Source organism: Uranotaenia lowii, chromosome 3, assembly GCF_029784155.1.
Source record: "Uranotaenia lowii strain MFRU-FL chromosome 3, ASM2978415v1, whole genome shotgun sequence".
NCBI lineage: Eukaryota > Metazoa > Arthropoda > Insecta > Diptera > Culicidae > Uranotaenia > Uranotaenia lowii.
In genome coordinates, this window is record NC_073693.1 from 12,242,214 (window position 1) to 12,259,749 (window position 17,536).

At 34.9% G+C, this 17,536-nt stretch overlaps 1 protein-coding gene across 5 annotated transcripts in view; it reads right to left on the reverse strand.

Moving 5' to 3' along the window:
• Positions 1–6: 6 nt before the first annotated feature.
• Positions 7–17,536, reverse strand: part of LOC129757816 (neurexin-4) — a 58,474-nt gene continuing 40,944 nt past the window's right edge. Inside the window, exons 1-10 of one of the 5 annotated variants that reach the window (XM_055755140.1) lie at positions 17,158–17,417; positions 16,363–16,559; positions 11,176–11,317; positions 10,733–11,103; positions 10,143–10,663; positions 3,396–3,434; positions 1,527–3,076; positions 939–1,463; positions 739–873; positions 7–678 (exon numbers count right to left, since the gene is read on the reverse strand). In XM_055755140.1, coding sequence (XP_055611115.1) covers positions 488–678; positions 739–873; positions 939–1,463; positions 1,527–3,076; positions 3,396–3,434; positions 10,143–10,663; positions 10,733–11,103; positions 11,176–11,317; positions 16,363–16,488 — 3,600 coding nt within the window. In that variant the 5' untranslated portion in view covers positions 16,489–16,559; positions 17,158–17,417 and the 3' untranslated portion in view covers positions 7–487. Of the gene's footprint in view, positions 679–738; positions 874–938; positions 1,464–1,526; positions 3,077–3,395; positions 3,435–10,142; positions 10,664–10,732; positions 11,104–11,175; positions 11,318–16,362; positions 16,560–17,157; positions 17,473–17,536 lie in introns of those variants that run through there. The other 4 variants (XM_055755136.1, XM_055755137.1, XM_055755138.1 and 1 more) reach the window with 4 other exon arrangements.

The following is a 17,536-nucleotide window of genomic DNA, read 5'->3' on the forward strand; positions in this document are numbered from 1 at the left end:
GTGAACAAACGAATCCTATAACACCTCTTTGTGATCGGTAGCTATAGAAATCGTCCTTTCACATTATGGAGGTCAAATTTTAGTTTTTCTAAAGACGCGCGTTTTTTATCTTCTTCTCTCTGGTAAAATTGAACAAAAATTAAGATTGAATCTAAGCAATATTGAACAGAAATAACTAACCCAACTTGAACATTTTGAAGATGCGAACAGTAATGGAGTCGTTCGTTGTCAACTTAACTTACGTTTTCTTTGATATTAGTTATTTAGCTTTAAAGTATGGAGTTGTAAGTTATAATAACCATAAATTTGGCATATTTCAGAGTTGAGATAAAAAACAGTCGCGCTACTTTCGAACACAATATTCTATCCGCACTGTCGATTTTGTTTTTCTATTCACTTATTCTTTCTCTCGTCGAAAACGGTGTAACCATCTTCGTCGAGCCAAACCAAGCCGCGACGTGAGTCCGGATCAAAGTATAAAGGGCCATTAAATAAACCACTCTTTTCGCTTGGTAACCTGATGCCCGGTCGTCGACTGCACGACAGCATCGTCTGGATCCAACGCCATATCGGCGCCCTTGTCTTCCTGCGTCAGATATTCGCCCTTGTGGCGGTTCATGTAGCGACCGATCAGCACGGCCATCAGAATCAGCAACAGAAGCAAAACCGCTAGCACACCTTGTGGATGATAAAGACGTTAGAGTGATCTCATTTCAGTTAGATTTATATAAAACTTACTCCCTAGAACAGCGGTATCTGGACCGTAGGCATCTCGAAGTTTATCTGCGTCAACAATGGGTGGTGGTCTGGTTTCAATCTCTATCGGCGGATGTGTTACAGGTTCTACACCGCAGAAATCTTCCGTTAATGGAGCTAGAAAAAAAACGCAGTCAAAATGAGAACCTCGTCCAGTAGAATCAAACATTTTTTAAACATACTTCCTAAGGACTTCACATTGGGTGGAGGGTTCTCCTGAAACATGAACTTGAGCGGGTAGATGTCATCGAACTCTACCCTCGATATACATCCAATAAATCCATCCTTCATCGATTCGTTTTTGCCAATGTACATAAACTCGATATTGTTGAACTGAGCGTCAGCAGAATCTTTGATATCGAAGTGATATTCCTGCGGTTCGTAGTCATCAATTTCCAAAACAGCTGTCGAGCCACCGTTCTTCCTGGAAAACCGTACATCATGGTACTGTCCTAAGCCGAAGTGTTTCGTCGGGTAGATTAACTCCTGCCGTTCAAAACCGAAGTCAAACACAACTCGCAGATGGCCTGAATTGGAAACCATAATAGTGAGATATTCCTTCGATTGGCTAGAGAAGAATCCAAGCAAGAATCCTTTCGGGTTTGTCGTTGTGAAGCCCACTCGGATACGTTCGTGAAGTGTGGATCGGAACGCACCCTGGAAGTCGTACTTGATCATCGAGCTAGCTTTCATGTTAACACCAATTTCTGAGGAATGAAAAAAAGTTTAAATTATCTATTTTTTTAACCATAAATTAACCATCAACTCACCATCAGCACAAATCGGTCCCTTGAAGGCGCTCCAGCGGCAATCGCACACGAAATTATCATATCGCTCGGTACAGGTTCCGTTGTTCAAGCAAGGATTCGACTCACATCGACCCACACAACCCGTGGAAACCCCGTACAACCTACGCTCGGCATAGCCACGTAGATCAACTTGATTGCCATTCAACAGCAGCGCTCGAATACAGCCAACAAAACCATCCCGATAGTCAATGCTAGCGCCGACGATCAACTCCGAAGTCAGATACAGAGCACGAACGGGACCCGGAGGTTCCCGCACTTCCGCTCGAATCGATCCGTCCACCACCAGCCGGGCTTCCTTACGATTCCGTTCCACACTAACCGAATGCCATCGATCATCACTCAATCGGTAGCTGGTCTCAACGTAAACCTTCTGTGTTCCAGTTCCAGCCTGATACTCGAACAACAGCTTCGTTCCACCGACGATGTTCAGTCGAATAAAATCCGTCGGACCTCTGGCGTGCAGTATTACTGCATCTTCGATAGTTGTCTTGAACTCGAAGTAGATATCACCCGAATGACCCATATCAAACGGTGGAAGGTTTATCGTGGCGTCCTTGATACGGAAGGTTACAACATTATTGAACAGATCATCTCCTTCACACTTCAGCGGACCCAAAGTGTAGCGACCCAATTTCTCATCAACCGGTGTACCCGTGTCTCCAAATCGCAAAGCCTTCACGGGTAAAAATTCTTTCTCACGAATCTCTCCACCATCTTCCTGCCACTCCAGACTGTTCGAATCACAGTTACACCATTTTGTAGGATCAACACAGGTACCCAAGATACCACACTCGCACTTTCGGGATCCGGGCAGAGCACCAGCCCAATAGTCCATCGGTTGATTGTGTCTCGACATCCACCACGAATAAGGCCGGAAGCTTTCTGCCTCCGAGGGCGAGTTGAACAAACGCGAAGATCGACAAGCGTAGTTCAATCTCTGCCAGCAGGACTGCGATCGATTCAGAAGTGCCTCAATCTGTGGCAAATCGGCTTCGTAGATAATATTCTGCTCGAAAGAACCGGGCTCCGCAAACCCGTCGACTCGGGTCGTATGCTCCGAACTATGACTCAACACCGTAATAACTCTGCCATCCGTGTAAAACTCGCAGGTCACCGGGAACGGCGCCAACGGTCCACTTCCATCGACGTCTATGTTGATAGTGGTACGCGACTGTACCACATTCACATTTTTGTATGCCTGGCAAGACAACGGGTTCAACGAAGTATGACAGACAGCTCCGGCATATCCAGTGCCAGCACAATCGCAGGTGAACTCCATAGAATTCTGCTTACAAACTCCGCTGTGCTTGCACGGATTAGGATTGCATCGATCGATCATGTGACACGCATCGAACAGCATCTCCCCTTTGCAGCAATACTCATCCTCCTTCCAGTCCGAGGGAGGTCGGATGTTCCCATCGATGATGATGGTTCGCATGCAACCCACAAATCCATCCTTCGATTTGCCTCCGCCGATGTAGTACAGCTCTCCCGTTTGGACACTCAGTTGTCTGCAAACACGCGAGCAGAATGTTAGCTCTACATCCTCACACTAGAAACTTTTCGTTCTTAGTTAATCAAAAAAATCAACCAATGTAAGTTAGATCAAGCGATTCTCGAATGGCCAATGTATTGGGATTTTTTTTTATTAAAGCGGTATTTTAAGCTTACGCTACTAAAACAAACGGGAAATTATACTATCACACACAGCAGTGTTAACTGGGAGAAACAAAACACACACTCGAAATTAAACGGAACACGCTGTGGCTAGTTTTTCCTATTTTAATTTATTTGGAAATGGGATTTTTAACCTTTTTACGTGTTTTTTACCTGGTTCCGTTCGATCCTGACTCTTCTGTAGCAAAAAGCCTGCAATGTTTGATCGAAATTCAGTCTTGTTGTTGATAGCCGAAATTTTTGGAAAAAAACCGAACAAAACTATAAAAGCGCTAATTTGAAATCAAAATTATGTTTAAGCCTTTTAAATTTTTTTGGTGTTGTTTATGTGATTGTTACGTGTTTATTGGCAGAGGCAACGTAGTCCTCCACGAGTTTTGCTCTCATTGTGTTCGTTTATCCATTCAGAAGTCCACCAGTTCCGAACCCCAAACAGGCGGTTGCGACAACGTAAAAGTTCTCAGCGTGAGGATGAATGTAGCAACCATATATTTGCATCGTCCCGGATCAAGATTTTCTTTGTTTTTTGAAGAAAGGGGTGCCCACGGTCTAAGTATATAAGGTAGGCTACTAACACGAGTAAACAACTCATTTTAATGCAAACTAGTGACGTCATTACTATCTGCCTATAGCGTTCCAGGCAAAAAGTTTTGCGCGCGAAGATCACTAGATGGATAGTAATGACGACATTATCGGGAAGATATCACCTTATTATATTGTACACCGTGGGGGTGCCCTTGTACCAGTGGAGCATGAATAAACGAAAACGCTATTAGGCTGCAAAGCTTTCGCTTGAAAAATAAAAGAAAATCCTCTGCTAGGTGAATCGATTGCTTTGATTTAGTAGAATATTCAACCAAGTAGGCTTACTAAATTTCACAGTTTCTGCTTAAATATTCTGTGAACCGTTTTAAATGATATCGACTATACATCAACCCTATTTTTTTTGTTAAAAAAACGAATCTAATAGAAATGGAAACGAACTCGGGGCAAGTGTCAATTGCCCAGATCTTCCTGTTCGTTGTTTCACCATCGTTCAGGTCTTTCGTTTCCTACTCTCCTGCTATCGATCGTACATAATGCCCTGATAGAATTCATGCTTGATATTCTGTGAAACTTTCGATTGTCTTTGCATTTTTAACGAGAATTCAAGTTAATTACTCGGATACGTCAAACTATGAAATGTATGTAAGTATATAGACAGAACTGAGATAGAAAACAAGTACAGTACCGTTCATAATTGTATAGAAATTGAAAACGATAGAACCTTTCAAGAACTTCAGACATGACAGCTTTGCATTTCAACAACTACTCTGTAAAATTTCAATAAGAAATGTAGCTTGGTTTCTGAGATATTGCAGATTGAATGGTTAAAGTCCAAAAAGCCCGATGTTTGTAGAATTACTGTATCTCAGGCCACACAAGCTCCAGAAAGCTCAAATTTGGTGATATCTATATCTATATTGATCTATCTAACGCAATTTGTTCAAGAATACCATCAGAGTAAAAAGCTATGGAAGTTCAAAGTCGAAGTGGCAGTGCGCGTACATTCAATTTCTATACAATTATGAACGGTACTGTATCTATTACAATCAAGTAAAGAAATTTCCTAATAGAATTATGACCATTGCAACAAGAAAGTTAAGAAACAAACCCATACACTATTTGGTTTAAGAATTCAAACTTAAAACATAAAGACCAGAGTTCCAATTATTGTGTGCAACCAGCACCCAAATTTACTTCGGAAATCAGACTACCGACTTCCGAATTTATTTCCGAAAAAGAAAAGTGAAGTACTAGATTTTCGGAAGTCAATTCGACGAGCACGAAATCCACCGGGAAACTCTCCTGTAGAGGTAGGTTAGGAACCCAGAGAATCATTCCGGAGCTTATGCCTGGTTTAACTTTTTGGGCTTTTCGCCACCGTGTCAAGCCAAGCAGCGAAGGTATCACCTGGCCGAGGTTATTTCGTCCACAGGCCGAGAAACCCCCTCCTAGAGATAAGCCATTGGAAGAATCTATCACATGCTTTTGCCGAACTTTCGACCACACAGGTTTTTTTTTTTCATTCTGGAACGGATTTTGCGCCAATTGAATCAGTGTTATACCGGATTTTATTCCTATCGAATTTCGTTTCTCCGGATTAAGTAATTCCGGATCTATATCCCTGCGCACCAGAAATCTCCCGATCTTACCGGATTTCGTTTCTGCGGACTCGGACTCCGGGTCCGGTTCCGGATCTCGCCGATTTTTGTTCATTCGGACCAAAATGTTGCGGACATAACTAATTCGGACCAGAAAGTTCTGGATCTTACCGGATTCCGATTCTCTAGACCCAGTGGTTTTCCGGTCCATTCGGACCCGAAAGCTTGGGACTTCACCAATCCGGACTCAATATTCCAGGAACTCGCCGGATTTCATCCCTCCGGACCCATTCGTTTCAGATTTGGTTCCCCCAGACCAGATGAATTTGTCCCCGTTCGTATCCGATAATTGCCGGATCTGAAGAGCCTCGGACTCGTCTGTCTCCGCACTATTTAATTCCGATTCCGTTGGTTAAGCAACACTGGAGCTTAAAAGTTGTCCAGAAGAGGACTGATCATCGGGGAATATTCGCCTCAGGCCCATACAGTGGAGCTTGGAGGTCCTGGTAACAACCCGGCTAACATTTTTGAAGTTATATTTCTCAAAAAACTTCATTACACGTCTCACATACATCATAGAATCATCGCTCGCATCAAACTTGAAAAAGCAATATTTTCCTACTAAAGTGGAGGCGATAGACATACATTTTTTGTCCTTGAGCTTAATCACTCGCTGCAGAAGCTCAAGGCACATCTTCTAAAAAGCAGGCAGGTGGTTTTGTGGTATTTTATCCCAGGATTCAACTAGATGGCGCATCAGAACTTCCAACCCGTCATGTTTTGTAGAGTAGACCTCGGGCATCTGTATACCCTAGACAGCCAAGTCCATAGGGTTAAAGTCCGGCGAACTCCCCGACCATTCCGAACTCGAAATTAACCCTCGAAAAAAAAAATTCGCACACAAAAATTAAGACTTCTTTCCTTCGTAATCCTATGCGAAGTTCTGCTGAAAAACCACCAACCAAAACCAAAATTAGGACGTGTCCACAGTTCGAGGACATGCCGTAGAACTATTTTCGATGCGTAAATTGATTGATCTACACCGCTTCAGGGTGTTCGGTTGATCTTCACCAGCAAAGTACGGGCCATTCCGACCTAGACCTTTAATAAGACAGATTTCTGTCGTCTTGTGGCCTTTAATACGTTTGCATAGGTTCGTGATCTTTCTGGCAACCAAAATCTGTAGTTCTGTTTTTTCACGAACCGCTGTACGGCGACGAATTCATCGGCGGATACACGATATTCTCCAAATTCTTCATGCGCGGCCCGCGTAAGCTGCGCATTCGCCCTTTCTACCCGCTCTTGCTTCTATTCAAACGAGAGGTCTTGAAATCTTAGGAACTTGTAAGGCTGGGCCTAAAGATCATCTTCCAAGATCCGACGGCGATTTTGAACCGGTATATTAAAATCTATCGCCAATTCAATGTAACTACGCCAAGAAATTCTCTCAGGGTGCATCTTGATGATCTTCACGATGGTAGGTGTCGCCATTGTAGCTTGACGATCCCCACCATACTATACTTGGGTACTTCTGATCTCCAGGTATCTTCCAAGTGCGAGCCAAAATTTAAAAAAATACATACATTCATAGGGCAACTCACGAAATATGTCTTTCTACCGTTTCACAGCCTGGAACTAGGCAATCAAAGCACTACGTTAAGGTTCGAGGACTATTTTTACAAAAAACACTTGATTACAAAATTAACAAAAATATCCTCTGACATCTTAGACATAATATTAACCAGGTGACAAGGTGTCATCAAACTCGGTTTGGTATACTTCGAAATAATCACTCCTAAAGTTTTGTAGCAGTTCAATTGCCGGACCCTGTAAATAGTTAACCTTATTGGTTCAAAATTGCGTAGTGGACGGGAAGGAACGTGGAATGGTATAATTTCAGTGAGATTAGAGGAGTCGATATTTCCAGATATAACATTAAAAATAAACAAACGCCGAAGACGTTTTACAGGATCCGATTGGTTCGATGCTCAGGATTCCACATCGATCGTGATACGTGGGAAGCCGCTATGGTTCATTCCAGGGTAGGTTTGGAAGTGCATACCTCAAGAAACCTGCACTGGCTTAAGCAGCTTATTCCGCCTATGGATGTAGGCGCCCAAATTTGGATGTTATACTCCAAGACCGAACGGACTAGTGACTAGCAGTAGATTACTTTGAAAGTGGTGATGTCACTGAATCCTTTAGTGTGGCTTACGATTAATCCTGTTTTTGCTTTTGCCACGGTTAAGGCTAGATGTTCCTTGAATGTGAGTGATTTGTCTGGAATCACTCCAAGATCCCGTATTGATTCAACCTTTTCAAGTACTGAATCACCCGCTCGGTAACAATGGGTTATCTGAATTTTGCATCTGATGAAAGTCAGGGTTTTGCATTTTTTAAGATTCACGTCCATTCTATTCACTCGCCACTAATGAACAAGTTTATCGAGGTCTTGCTGAAGTGATAAGCAGTCATAATTATCTGTGATAGAGCGATACATTTTCAAATCGTCAGCATAGAAGATTATCTCCGAGTCAATTAGCGCGCAAAGGTCGTTCATAAAGAGATTAAAAAGCAATGGACCTGAATGGCTCCCTTGAGGTACTCCAGAAGGGACGGCGAAGGTTTGAGATTTCGTATGACCTTGCCTGATAAATGCAGTTCTATCTTTAAGGTATGACTCGAGCCACATGACTAACCTGGGGAATCCGATCTTTTCAAGCTTAGTGATAAGCAATTTGTGGGGCAGTCGCAAAATCTTGGCAAAATCTACGTAAATTGCATCGACTTGTTTCTTGTTACAGAGATACCTACTGATAAATGGGACGTACACCATCATGTTCGTTAACGTTGATCTCTTTTTGCGGAATTCGTGCTGACACTGCTGACGATGATATGTTTATGTGATGAGATTGAACTCATTTTGGTTGAAAATTAAAAGCTCGAATACCTTTGCCAAGCACTTTAGAAAAGATATGCCTCGATAGTTTTCCACGAGATGAACGTTACCGGATTTATGAATGGGTGAGATTGCTGCAATTTTTCAAATTATGGGAATCGTTGAAGTTTCCAAAGACTTATTAAACAGTATGCTCACGGGTAGTGCCATAGAATCACGCTCATTAATGTTTAGGAGTCCTTCCTAGCGTCGTTTGGAGATACCCTGAACTCGGGAATGCTTCTGTCAAACGAGTAGACTGAAGTCAAGTGCTGGGAGTTATAATTGAGTCCATTGTGGCATACAAAGGTAGATTTGAAAAATTCTGTGCATAGTTCAATTGCTTCTTTCACGTTATTGAAAGTGCGGTTCTGGTAAGTTAGATTCAACAGAAGTTCTAAGGCCTTTTCTACTTTTCACGAAATTCCAAAATGTAGAAGGACCGTCTTTGAATTTACGTTGATCATAACTTTGAAAAAATTTAAAAAAGAGCTTACCAAATTTTGTACCATTTGATAGACAATGATACTAAGTAATGGTCCTAAATAATCAGGACGATTTATGAGCTTGGAATATAATAAAAGCATTTGAAAAGTAAGAAATAAATATTTTTGAGGATTGAGTTAATCCCATCAGTCTTGTTTGAACCAGTTTCCACCACCTGTTACAGTTCTATAAAAGAATATAGTTCATCTTGAGGCAGATATCTTAGATCTGGATAGAACATACATACTTATAATTGTAAAATCCTTGAAATTATAAAAAAAAATTGTTGATAAACAATAGTACATCTTAAACATACGTAAATAAAACAAATAATAAACAAAACCGTAAAAATTTTAAAAAAAATGTGTACTTCCCTATCCCTCGTTAAAGTTGTCTCAGTCACAGCAGAAAAAAATTTCAAATTGTAATACAATTGACGTTATCGTTATTAGAAACATTCTGGTATAATTTCGTTTTTAAGTTGCTTAGCATGGAATTTTTGAAAATTTTGAAAATAAAGTAGCTTCTGAGCTTTTTGACACCGCTGAATTTACCGAGTTTCAAATATAATTTTTTATAAGAATCCAGCTTTTTTTAACAAAATCTTCTCTTTTATACCTCTCTTGAAAAAAAAGATTGTTTAACAACTTTTTTAATTATTTATAATACATGTTTATAATATTCCATTTTCTTATACAAACATAAAAGTTCAAATTTACTCATGTAAACGTTACTTAAAAATTTTGCGGAAAATTATGGATGAATTTTGAACCAAAACGAAGCTTTTTAGACACCATGGTATGAGAAATTCTAAATTGACACCAAATCGACTCAGTCTATCCAGACATGCAGAAAATCATTGACCAGCTTAAGGGATGCTTGTATATTCTTCAAAAAATGAAATAAATGATTATGTAAAACTTTTGAAATTTCATTTCAATATAGTATAAGATATATGAAGATTTGTCTGAAGCTTACGTTCGTAACGTTCTGATTTTATTTTTGTCATTTTCATTTTTTGGGACACCGACTCCTAAATCCCCATAGACTTCGCTTAAGCCGCTTTTGCACTCTTTGAACTGGCTCACTCAGGTGGACGTAACAGTGACCAAAACGTACTTTTACCATAAGAAAGAATCTCAGTCTAGGTATGACTTTGATTGACGGTACAGCTGACGCACCATTACTAGGTACGCCCTTGATATTCAGAGGAAAAAAAATTCTAACGCTCCAATGTTTGGCGTTAGATTTAGAACACCTCTGTTGAGTGCCTTTATAAAGGTCTTATAAAATTGTGCTTACCACTATTATAAATGAGAAAACAGTACTCACTTGACAGTCTCCATCGGTCGTTCGTCTATGCTCAGGATCATGCTGTTGGGTTTGATGGCCAAACTCAGCGAGTGCCAGTTGCCGTCGTTGAACTGCTCCTCGTAGTTGTCCAAGATTGTGGGCCGCACATGTTCCTCATTCACCGTTTTCAGAGCCACCTTCACTTTGCCGTCCTCCAGAAATACCCGCACCGAGCCTCGGATGAAATCGTGATGCAACATCAGACCCTTTTCTTCGTATGTCCGGAACGAAAAACTCACATTCAGCTGCTTGACGCTGTAGTATCCCTTTAGCTTGGCATGAGACCCACGGGTCAGGAAGGTCACCGGGCTTATTGGCGGCTCCGGACAATTGTACGTAACGTGAACCTTCAAGTAACGCAGATGTTCACCCTCGTAGAAAGCTTCCTTCATCTCTCGGATGAAGTTTGTAGCATTCAGATAAAGATTCTCAATACAACCTGTGAAGTTCTGCTGCACGATCAATCCTTCCTGCAAGTTTGGTACTCCTCCAACGTAGATCTAAAATTAAAATTTATTTTAATGTCTCTCGTTCTGAATTTTTATTGCAAAAAAAAACATTGGACTTACCGCTCGGTTCAAGTTCAACCGATCGAACTCTCCCTTGATCTTCTTCTCGACGATCACCCGATCGACGCTGAACATGATATCCCTTCGATTGCGGGAGATGACCACGTCGTGCCAAATGTTGTCGTCCAGCAGACTTCCAACCGAGAGCGATGTCATCACCCCGGAACCCAGATCCACATTCAACACCATCCGATTGTCCTTGATCTGCAGCGCGAAGTAATCGCCCTGGGTACCCCTCGAATAGAGCAGAATACCGTTAGCCTGGGCCGTCTTGAAGCGGAAGCGAATCGTTTCACGCGTCGCCGCCACCGGATCCCGCAATAGATCGTACCGGATCAGGCCGGTCCCGTTTAGGTACACGTTCTCAGATTCTTTAAAAGAAAATAAATGTATTTTACGTATCCATTCCTTAAACTAAAACAAGATAAATCACGCTCACTCACCATAGTGACATCCGTAGAGTTCGACACGCAGCGAGATTCGATTCTGCCACCGGGTCGGGTTGATCCGGATCCACTGGGCAATGATTGGCACTTCGAATGAATTGTGGCGCACCGAATCGCCATCCTTGTTACCCTTGAAGAGCTTCATAAAAAATGGAAAAACAGTGAATGTTAGAGTTGGTACGATTTAGTAGTGATTATGGCGGTAGATTTCTTTCTTATTACTTGAAGACGACACAACGCTGATGAACGTGGCTGCGAGACGTTGCACTAGCCGGGACATTTTACTAGTTCTAACTACAATTTAACTTATTTGTAAGTCACATTTGTGTAATTTCAATGTCTATTTGGAGCAATTCATTCTATTTCAACTATTGGGTTATGTCTACAGACATGCTGGTTAGTATTTAGATTCAGTATGTTAATTATACGGCTTTGGTTACAATCATTCAAAATTAATAACGCTTCAAAGAAATAAAAAAAAATAGAGCTGAAGAAAAGTGAGACAAATATATTTGAGAATTTTATTTGCTTTTTATAAAGATAATCAAAATAATGATTTATTGTAAGTTACTCGTTCAGGTTATAGATATTAGTTCAAAATAAAATTTTATTCAATAATCTTAAAAATGAATTTCGTATTTTTTATAACTTGTAACCTCTACTACATGAATTATGAGGCCAAGAAGTCTGCGTAAAATAACATAATTTACCCCAAAAATGCTCGATAGTTTCCATTATTTAAAAAGTTTAAAAAATAGTTTATAATTTTTAAAATACTTTTTTTGGATTCTATAATTGTATTTTTAATTAGTTGAAAAAGTTTTAAGTGTGTTACCATGCAGAACTAGGCGGTAAAATTTTAAAAATGAACTTCCGAACCATATCTATGTATATGGTTTTGTAATTCATATGCAGTAGATGGTTAAGAAGGACAGACCCTAGGAACTTAAAGTTTCGTGGAACTAGCCCGTCAAATCCTTTTTTCGTATTTTATGAATTTTTTCTTTTTTTTTATCCTTTTTTAAATGTATCTTTGTTTAAATTAATTGTGTTTTGATTAATTTTTATTCAAAATTTGTTTTTTCTTGCTTTCTTTTGAAAAAAAAAATTTAAATAACGTTTAAATTATACTTGGATTTGTATTTTATAAATGAATCTTTTCGTACAAATATTTTGAATTTGTCTTGTGATGAAAAAAAATATATTGAAGCAACTCCTAATAAGCTGTCTATTTTTTTTCATTGTGCTTTATTTGATCATTTCATCATTTTTTTTTTGTTTCAATTTTTTTCGTACTTTAAGTTTGACTTCCTTTTATTATTTCTATTATTCAATTCGATGTTATTTAACTTTTTTTTAATTGATTTTATCTGTTCATATTTTTTCTTTTACTTGAATGTTTTTCATATTTCATTTTGTTCTTATTTTTTTTTATTTAATGTTTTTATTCATTCAATTTTTTTAAGTTTTTAAATTTTTTGAGTGTTTTTTCGATTTTTTTAGTTTTCTGTTTATTTATAATAACTTTTAATATTTTTTTATTTTTAAAGTAAAAGGCCTTTAATAAACTAGTTGTAAATATAAAATATTTTATAATTTCAATTTTTCTTTCTAGGACTTACTTTTCCTTTTAATTTATTTTTTTCTGTTTCATTTATTTATTTTTTTTTTTTTGCTTTTTTTTCTTTTTTATTTATATGTTTCTCTTTCATTTATTTTTTCTTTCGTTTTGATTTTTTTTTCTTTTTTTATTTTTTTTTTTTTATTTATTTTTTTTCTCTTTTCATTTATTTTTTCTTTTTTTTATTTTTTTTTCTTTTTTTTTAATTATTTATTTATTTATTTATTTATTTTCTTCTTTTTTTCATTTTTTTTTCTTTTTTTCCATTTTTTTTTTCTTTTTTTCATTTATTTATTTATCTTCTTTTTCTTCATCAATTTTCCTTTTTTTCGTTTAATTTCTTTTTTTATTTTTTTTCATTTATATTTTTTTCTTTTTTATTTTTTTTTCTTTTTTATTTTTTTTTTTCTTTTTTATTTTTTTTTCTTTTATACATTTTTTTCTTTTTCATTTATTTTTTTCTCTTGATATATTTTTTTCTTTTTTATTATAATTTTTTTTTTTTTTTATTTTCTTTATAAATTTTTTTTTATTTTTTTATTTATTTGTGTATTTTTTTATAATTTTTTTCTTTTTAATTTTTTCCTTTTTATTTATTTTTTTCCCTTGTATTTATTTTTTTTCTTTATTATTTATTTTTTTTCCTTGATATCTATTTTCTCCATTTAATTTTTTTTTTTCGTTTTTTTTCCTTTATTATTTTCCCTTTTTTTCGTATCTTTTTATTTATTCTTTTTTTTATTTTTTTTACTTTAAACTTATTTTTTTCCTTTAAACTTATTTTTTCGTTTTTATTTATTTTTTTCTTTCAGATTTAATTGTTTCTTTTTGATTTATTTATTACTTTTTGATTTATTTTATACTTTTTGATTTTTTTTTCTTTTATAATTATGTTAATCTTTTTTTAATGTTTTTCTTTTTTATTTATTCTTTTTTCTTTTTTATTTATTCTTTTTTCTTTTTTTTTTCTTTTTTTTCTTTTTTTTCTTTTTTTCTTTTTTTTTCTTTTTTTCTTTTTTCTTTTTTATAAGATTGTTTTTTCTTTTTTATTATTTTTTTTTCCTTTTTTTATTTTTTTTCTTTTTTCTTTTTTATTTTTATCCTTTTTACTTTTTTTTTCTTTTTTATTTTTTATTTTTTTTCTTTTTTTTTCCTTTTTTTCTTTTTTTTCCTTTTTTTCTTTTTTTTCGTTTTTTTGCTTTTTTCCTTTTGTTTCCTTTTCTTTCTTTTTTATTTATTTTCTTTTAAATTTTTTTTTTGTCTTATTTTTTTTCGTTTTTTCTCTTTTATTTTTTTTCTCTTTTTTTTCTCTTTTATTTTTTTCTCTTTTATTTTTTTTTCTCTTTCATTTTTTTCTCTTTTATTTTTTTTCTCTTTTATTTTTTTCTCTTTTATTTTTTTTCTATTTTATTTTTTTTCTCTTTTATTTTTTTGCTCTTTCATTTTTTTTCTCTTTTATTTTTTTTCTCTTTTATTTTTTTCTCTTTTATTTTTTTTCTCTTTTATTTTTTTCTCTTTTATTTTTTTTCTCTTTTATTTTTTTTCTCTTTTATTTTTTTTCTCTTTTATTTTTTTTCTCTTTTATTTTTTTTCTCTTTTATTTTTTTTCTCTTTTATTTTTTTTCTCTTTTATTTTTTTTCTCTTTTATTTTTATTCTCTTTTATTTTTTTTCTCTTTTATTTTTTTTCTCTTTTATTTTTTTTCTCTTTTATTTTTTTTCTCTTTTATTTTTTTTCTCTTTTATTTTTTTTCTCTTTTATTTTTTTTCTCTTTTATTTTTTTTCTCTTTTATTTTTTTTCTCTTTTATTTTTTTTCTCTTTTATTTTTTTCTCTTTTATTTTTTTTCTCTTTTATTTTTTTTCTCTTTTATTTTTTTTCTTTTTTATTTTTTTTCTTTTTTATTTTTTATTTTATTCCTCTTCATCTTTTTTTTAATTTTATATATTTTTTTCTTTTTTATTTATTTTTTTCTTTTTTTAAATTTCTTTTTCATTTTTATTTATTTTTTTTCGTTTCCATTTATTTTTTATCATTTTTATTATTTTTTTTTTTTTGATTTTTTTTTATTTCATTTTTTTCTATTTTTTTTTTTTATTTATTTTTTTCTTTTTTATTTATTTTTTTCTTTTTAATATATTTTTTTCTTTTTTATTAATTTTTTTTCATTTATTTTTTCTTTTTTTTTCTTTTTTTATTTATTTTTTTCTTTTTTTATTTTTCTTTTTTTTCCTATTTTTTTTTGCTTTTTCTTTTATTTTTCTCTTGTTTTTTTATTTATTTTTTTTATTATTATTATTTTCTTATTCTTTTAACTTTTTTATTTATTTTCATTCTTTTTTATTTATTTTTTGATTTTTTATTTTTTTTTCTTGATTTTTTATTTATTTTTAGATTTTTTATTTATTTTTTTCTTTTTTTTTATTTATTGACTTTTATTTATTTTTTTCTTTTTTATTCATTTTTTTTATTTGATTTTACTTTATTTGATTTATTTTTTTCTTTTTTTTCCTTTTTTATTTATTTTTTCCCTTTTTATTGATTTTTTCCTTTTTCTATTTATTTTTTTCTTTTTTATTTATTTTTTTCTTTTTTATTTATTTTTTATTAATTTTTTTTATCTATTTTTTCCTTTTTTCTTATTTCTTTTTTTATTTTCTTTTTTTCTTTTTTATTTATTTTTTACTTTTTAATTTTTTTTTTCGTTTTTTATTTATTTATTTATTTTTATTTATCTTTATGATTTTTGTTTATTTTTTCCTTTTTTATTATATATGAAATTTTTTGGTCCTTTTTTTAAATTTGAATTATTGAATTTTTTATTATATGTATTTTCTATTTCTTTATTGTGATATTTCCATTTTAATCACTTTTTTAAATGTTTTTTTTCTAGATTCTTTCAATTTTCACTGATTTAATTCATTATTAATAGAAGTTTTAAGAAAGTTTTTTTTTAAATTTCAATATTTAGGTACAGTAGTGTGGTCCTAGCAGAAAGTTAATTTTGAGATCAATTGATCAACTCAAGGGGTTGTTCAATAACGCTCAAGTTTTTATGCGGATTTGCCTTGATTTGTTCCAACGAATTAAAAAAAAAATCACTTTCAGCTTGTGTTTCTTTCCTGATTTTTATATTTTTCTATTTCTAGTGAAATCCAAGGCTCTAAAGAATAAGCCAAGAAATTTGGATATCGATTGTCATACATACATCTTTGTTGAAAACGTTGCAAAACAAAGTTTTTTTTTTAATTCGAAAAAATAAAAGAAAACACTTTTGAATCGAAAGCCTGCGTTTTTCAACAAAATGTTTTTTTTGTCGCACAAGTATGATTTGATTTGAATTTCAAAGAAATCGTTAAATCGTTAGAATTTGTGTCTAGGTGTTTCACCAAATTCAAAACAAAAATCTTTTATATCCATATAATTTGGAAGTTGCGTTCAAATTTACAGTAGAAAGTTTAGCACATTTAGGGTTTGAGATTTTAAATAGAAAAATAAGGAATCCAACTTATCTAAACATAGAACAGACAATCTTTTTTTTTGTTTTCTTTTAGGGAAAGTTACCTGCTCCTCGCCGCCACTGTCCGTGATCGACTTCCATATTTCACCGTCGTCCGAGTACTGGACGATGTACTCGGTGACGCACTCACTCGTCGTGGCGCGGCCAGCCGTCGCAATCTTCCGCACCATCTTCCGACCCCCCAGGTCGATGGTCAGGAAGTGGAAGTAGGTATTCTCGACCGGTGTCCATGCCGAGCGAGCTGTTGTTGATCCCATCCATCATTGCCAGCATGCACAGTCATTCCACCAAACAATGTCAACAACAACAATAACCACACCACGTGGACCCATCCACGTCATTTCCGGTGGATTTTATTTCGTTTGTTTGTTTTTGAGGTGTTAAGAGGTTAGTAGGGTTTTTTTTGTAGATGTTACGACATTTCAATTAAAGTTTTGTGTGAGAGTTTGTTAGTGGTTGGTGAGTTCGAAGTTCAGCCGATTTTCGTATCGATTTCCGGTCCAGATGTGAGATTGGTGGCATATTGGGAAGAAAATTGATTCATTAGTGTCTGTTGCCAATTTTTTTTTCTAAAAACTAAAAACTAAAACTCAAAGCATGTCAATCACACCATTACCATTTTGATTTCAGAATTATTTGCATAAAACCATCACCAGTGAAGGGAAGACCGACTAGCAAGGGGATTAAAAATCCGTGTGTTATGTAAATGTATCAAAACATACAAAACACCAATCTTTTCTTATTCTAGAGAAAGGTGACTTCCTGGAAATTTTGTAAAGCCAACAGCCAAATGAGAATGGGTGAGAAGGAAGCAGCTTTTAGTAGTGCAAACTATTTACACGTTCCGTCAGCCACTAACGATGCGCAATCTTGAGCCGCGGCCTCTCAAAGGGCCCCCAGTACTGGGTCATTCACGAAGACGTTCTGCCGTTTCAAGCCGGAAGCTGCCTTTAATACCTTTGTGTTGCCGCCGGGTTCTTTGTAGTCGATGAAGTCCAGTCCGTTGAAGCCGTAACTGATGCTGAACTCCGTTACGTACTCATTGCTGTGCGGACGGCCCTGGATTTCGATTCGGGTCACGTTCCGGACCACACCGAGATCGATCATCAGTTGCTGCTCGAAGTCGGACTGCTGAGCCGTCCAGGCGCTTCCACCTTCGATGACGATGACGATTTGACATGAAACAATTCATCGGTTATTCGGAATAAAGTGGATATC